We start from the raw sequence: 6,000 nt of genomic DNA on the forward strand, positions 1-6,000 counted from the left end.
GATAAAGGAATTTTGAAGCGCCTGCTACATTTTTTTTTGTTTTCTGAAAGGCCTACCCCCCTCTATTTTTAAATTTTCGTAGATATATGCCTATTTAGTACAGTAGGTCTTTTTGATAAAGTTAACCCTGTAAAATAAGTATTGTCTTAAATACTGTTTCAGCAGAATTTGAATCTGAGCTTTTCATTGCAACAGATTGAATAAATGGGTCTGTTTTACTAATGCTTTAAAATGCAACTCTGTGTGCTGAGGGCAAAAGTTCTACATAATTTGTTTTAAGTTTGACTCTTTTTAATGCTCCTGATATGTTTGAGGCACTGGTTGTGGTTTGAATTTATGTTTTCAAGTAGGAAAAAACCTGTTTTCCTTGAACATGAGACAACTGATTACATTTGTTGTCTTAACAAAATTTATGATATGAAAATGCCTCAATTATGTAAAAATTAAATGCTCTCTCAATTTCATTTTATATTCGCGTAGGTAGTAGAATTGATTGACAAAGAAGATATTGATATTGGCACCAGTCAGGTTGCTGAGATTATGGCACTGCTTCAAAAAGAAGAAAAATTGGAAGAAAAAGAGAAAGCAAAGGAAAAGCATGATAAAGAAGCCGCGGAAGCAAAGAACTAAGCTTCAGAATCTGAAGCTAAACTCAATTGTAACCAAAACCTTGTATATCTTTCTATGTCTAATGGCTACATATTACTTGAGCCTTTGTGATTATGGGAAGTATTTTGAGCTGATTCTAGTAATAAATCATAGATATGTTTTCTGACATATGGGATGACATTTACGTTCGTCAGAGAAGTGATTTATTGTCATTCCATACCGATGAAAACAAAATACGCTTCTTTAGCAGTGCTCCTGCCCACAAAATCATGTATTTGCACTCATTGTGGTATAGTGATCCATTAAACGTGCAAGTTTGCTGTATAAATTAAGTGTATTTGTCATGGAAAAATATTTCTCATTTATTTTCTTTCGTCATTACATGGGGCCCAACCTTGCTTTGCTTCTGCCTTTTAGCTTTTTCAGAAGTTAATAAACCTTCTCTTCCATCACAATATTACGTATTTTGTAACCTGTTAGTGAAGATTCTGTGGCTTCAGTAGTAGCTCTTTAGACTGAGTTTTATTTAAGCTAAATATCACTAAGCCATTGCCTCACTGACAGAGAATGTGGCATTCTAATCACTTTTATGAATTCATGATTATTATTTTCTATCTGTTGAAGGGAAAAAGAGATTTCTTTTTCCCTAGAATGGAAACTTCCCATGAAGTTTGCTTCTTATGGGTGCCTTAAATTTCTTAAGATGAGGGAGTAGAGAATGTCACTTCTACTCAAAATTCCATGAATTACTAAAGCGTTGGAATCACAGGAGCCTTTAAAATAGTTTCAGAACACAATCTGTCACACAAAATCAGTTAAAGTGTTTGTCTAAATAGCAAAATGAAAATAATCGCAAGGGGAAAATGTCAATTGTGATCTTTTTGCTTATTTTAAAAAAAAAAATTTAGTTATCTTCACGTTTGTTGTTTTTCATCTGATAATTATTTATACCATAACTAGGTTTCTTACCTCTCAATTTTCATCTCAGGTATAAAATCACTAGCCGGGTATAGTCAAAGTACATAAATACTTTCATCTCATGGCCTTACTTACTGTGCAGTCAACAAGTCATGTCTTGTATTGCCAGTGCTTTGATTACATCATTGGCTTTTTAATTAATTGCTTATAGTTACTGTCTTTAACTGTGTGATTAAATACTGACAGTAGGTCAAGGTTTACTCATTAATGTCTGTCCTTAGTAAATTTTTAAGTTTAAAAACCAGAATACCAACTCTAGGATGTTCCATAATGCCTGGTAGCCTGAATTTTCCACCGTTTCTTAAAATCTCTTATGAAATAGACATAGTGTGACTTGAACCAGCAGGGTTGCGGTTTGGCTTTTTTTATTTTGCACCCAGTATTATAAAATATGTGAACATCCTTGATTTTGTGTATCCTATAGAGAGCACATCTTACAATGGCGCTGTACACAGTGATATTGAGGTGGGCAGTTAGTACTTAACGCTTTAGTCATAGTTGCATATTTTCTTAGAAAATGTTGACTCCCAAGTGTATTTCAGCATAATTCCATGTTCACTATTTATCTAGATTGGCTAAATTATTTATAAAAACTCATTTGAAGTTAGTGGAACCAAGACAGTTTCGACAGTCTCATGGCTTGCATGATGGACCATTGTATCTAATTGCTTCCAAAGCAAGATGTACAGTAAGATGTACAGTACCATTAATTCTAGAAAAAGGGTCAGTGTGTAGTTCAAGTATTGAGTTCATATTCTGTACAGTTTGCAAAGAAAGCTGCTTACAGTAAGATCCTCCTGAGAATTACTGTAATTGTATCTGAAGTGTAAAATTGCTGTGGCAAAGCTGAAATTTCAAGTCAATACGATCTTTGTAGTTAATGCACCCTGAAACAAGGGGGCTGTTCTCTCCCTTGTAAATCAAGATTTACAAGGAAGAGCATGGCAGTCAGTTTGTAGATTTTGAAGATAGGACTTCACTAGGTGCTTTTTTTTTTTTTAGGCCAAAAATTATCTTAGATGAAAATGCCAGAGTAAAAATAATTTCACAAAAATGCAATTTAAAAACTAATTTTACATTGTATAACGTACAATTAGAATTACAGGGCTCTGAAGTACACTAAATTTTGCAGTTGCGTATTTTCATTTTGAAAACGGTGTATAACAATCTTACTTGACATTCCTGAAACATGATAAAGATACTCTAAAATTGTGTGCTACCTTTCATGCAATATCAAAAACCTAAGAATTGCGGGCACTTGAACGCACGCAAGTTTAAAACAGGGAAGTAGCAGAAAAAACTTTTCAAAGATTTATTGATTCAAGTTTTACGGAGCTTTAACGATCTTTCTTTACAGTAAATTATCTGGTGGTAGTATTTGGGAGTGTAAGACTTTGCTGCTGTTCTTTTTCCGTGTTTACTGTTCACTTAAATTTTCTGTGGATAAATAAGAAGGGAGCCAAAAATAGTTGTGGGTTTTGTTTGTTTTGTTTTTTTTTTAATAAGGAACGTCCTGATTAAAATAATTGCGATACATTTATTGAACACTTTTAGCCTTTGGACTTGTTTGAAATTTGGCATATTGTGAAATTTTAACAGGTTACATAAAATACATTTAAATGTCAATCACAAATGTCAGTTTTCCCCTGTTACTGAAAGCGTGTAGAGGACGTACGCGTCAACCGCAGCAAAGCATTTTCGCGGGGAATATTTTCCTTCTGATGTTGAAAGTAGGCAAACCCATAACAGCTGGATTTGATTGACACCTGTTCTGCGAGTTTAAAATGATTAGGAAGCCCTGGGTGATTCCCGGCTTTGAACCTTCTCGAGCAGCTCTGTCCAGGCGATACAGACAACTCCAGCAAATCAGTGGCTTGAGGACTACCTTCAGGCAACCGCCTTTCTTGTCTTTAGTGTTGACCAAAAAAAAAAAACCGCAGAAGCTGCAGTACTTTCAGAGAAAGGAGATGACTTCCGAGTGTACAGTAACTGGTCAGAACTTATTCCTGAATGCGTATTTAACCAGGAGATGTAAATATTTGTTTAAATAATAAAACAAAATATATGTGGGATTTCGGCAACCTTGGGACTTACACAGGCAAAGCCTCTAAGCTCAGAGTTAGGTAATTGGTGAGACTATTGTTGGGGTTGTTTCAGATTCAAATAAGATCAGATTTTTATTATAAACTATTCAGGGGAAAAGATGTAAAGCGTATAAAAGCTTTAAAAAACCCAACAATTTAGCAACAAGCGTGAAAAGTAAAGTAGGATGTTGTTTCTTCTTCCCCTTCAAAACAAGCGGGTTAAAGGACCTGTTTTGTTGAAAAAAAAATTTTGTTTCCATTTCATGTTAGCTCCAAAGATGGTTTTTACTGAGATTTTCATAGCTGACTGCATGCTGTGAGAGTAGATCTGTATCAGACAGCTCATTTAGTAGGTAGTTTGTCAGCAGGACTGCATGCAGGTAGAGAATATTCTCGTGCCAGGATAGTACCTGACACTTAGGTAGGCTTTGTCTGGGGGGGAAAAAGTTACATCTTTTATACAACTCCAAAATACTTCTTGTAAGTTTATATCTACGTACCTTGCTAATAATTTAAACTTTAGCTACTTCAGCATGTATTTAAATATTTTAAATTGTTTATATCAAATTATTGGGTATATTTAATTAAAAGGATAATCCCATATTCTGTTCTTTGTACGTATTTCAAGTTTTGCTTTTCAGTTGAAGAATTTCAGCCTGTGTTAATAAATTTAAGTTGAAAATTGTTAGTGCTCTGAGCATACTGGTTCTGTGTTTGCCATAATGCAGTATAAATTTTATTAAGTTAATTGGAGCTTGTGTCCTTTGTTTAGTTATAATAAATGTGTCATTTTGAAGTCTCATTTCTCCATTATTTTTCTGTTGCCCTTGATATTTAATGTTAATTTGTCACTGTTCAGATAAGATGTCAGTCACAGTGATGCGCAGTGATGAGCTGAGTATTATAACTGAAATGTTTGGGGTGGAAGAGGGCAAGTGAAGGACAAATCTTTAAACCTGGGGAGGTGGTGGGTTGTGTGGGGTTTGAGGGGGATGTTAATTCTTGCAGAAATTCTGTTGACACCTGTGGGACTGCTTGTGTGGCATAGTGAATGAACTGCGCTAAGCCGTTCTTTCGAACTATTGCATTTTAGGTATGAAAATGGGGAGCAGTGTGCCCTTTACTCTAAGGAGCTGATGGAAAGGTTGAGATTTATTCCAAATAGGATTAAGTCTCCTTAGGAAGGATCCACGTTTGGTCTTTGTCCACGTTAGGAGAGAGAACACATCTGAAATGGTGCCGCAGACTGATTATTTTATGCCAGGCTGTGCCCTTTGCCACTGATTTTGCAAAATTGTATGTGTTCCGCTGTAATCTTAATACTCTTCACAGGGTTCATCTCAGCGTACAGCAGACTTTTAAGTCTTGGGCATATCCAACAATATGCTTTTTCAATTAAAAGCTGTTAATGATTTATTAACAAGGCTCTCCTCCTGAAGCCTTGGTGGCCTGGGTGGGAAGGCAGGGAGTGCCAGAGCCACCAAGGTGTCCCGTGCGCCTCTGGTCCCTTGGAAATAACTGAGCTGTCTCAAAGGTAACTTGTATTGATGCTGCTCGGGAAGCTTCGGTGCTCGTCTCAGCCCAGCTGTGGTCGACTCCGGTAGAAACGCATAGCAAAGAAGATCCAGACCCAGAAGATGTGGAGGTCCTGGTGCAGGCACCTGGGCTGACAAAAGTAGTTTCTTGCCTGCTTTCAAATAGGATTTGGGAACATGCAAACATTGAATCTACTTTGTAGCATCAAAGTATTTTAACGGGTGCCTGAAAACAACCTCCTGAATAACTTAACAGTTAAGCTAGGTTGGGTTGCAGATGTGTCCTTTCTTTGCTTAAAGCCAAATATCAAATAAATGGCTCAGAAAGTAGCAGAACTTGTTCCTTTTAAGCTTTTGCTTTAAAATTTTCCTTTAATGACAGGTTTAATTAGGGTGAATAGGACTGTTGTGCAGCAATGCGGTAAAACAGACTGGCAGAGAAATTGTGGTGTTGAGTTTGTAAAGGAAATGTGGACGTTGGCAAGTGCATTTGGTCATGGTTACCCGTGTCCTGAATGCCCAGGAAAAAGACTGACTTCTGGATCCAGTGTTGCTGAGTTATATTGGTTGTATCAAAGAAATTTTTCTCCTTTCTAAATCTTTATTACACATGTATAACAATTATGTCTAGTTATTGTTACAATCAAAAGAAAAAAACAGGGTTTTTTGGAATCTCTTGCCCTGATGTAGGAGGGAAACGGAACAGCGGTACCTGTGACCAAGCAGAGTGGCCCGGCCGGTCTGGTTGGTGCATAGGTGGGAGGCACAAGCCAAATTCAAGTCTCAGAAGAGCT

At 36.5% G+C, this 6,000-nt stretch overlaps 1 protein-coding gene across 2 annotated transcripts in view; it reads left to right on the forward strand.

The window, feature by feature from the left end:
• Nucleotides 1–4,467, forward strand: part of LETM1 (leucine zipper and EF-hand containing transmembrane protein 1) — a 30,948-nt gene extending 26,481 nt beyond the window's left edge. For both annotated transcript variants that reach the window (XM_054201914.1, XM_054201915.1), the window contains exon 14: nucleotides 481–4,467. In XM_054201914.1, the coding sequence (XP_054057889.1) occupies nucleotides 481–630 (150 nt within the window). In that variant the 3' untranslated portion in view covers nucleotides 631–4,467. The remainder of the gene's footprint in view (nucleotides 1–480) is intronic.
• Nucleotides 4,468–6,000: the final 1,533 nt, after the last annotated feature.

The sequence above is a fragment of the Rissa tridactyla genome, chromosome 5 (genome assembly GCF_028500815.1).
Source record: "Rissa tridactyla isolate bRisTri1 chromosome 5, bRisTri1.patW.cur.20221130, whole genome shotgun sequence".
Lineage (NCBI taxonomy): Eukaryota > Metazoa > Chordata > Aves > Charadriiformes > Laridae > Rissa > Rissa tridactyla.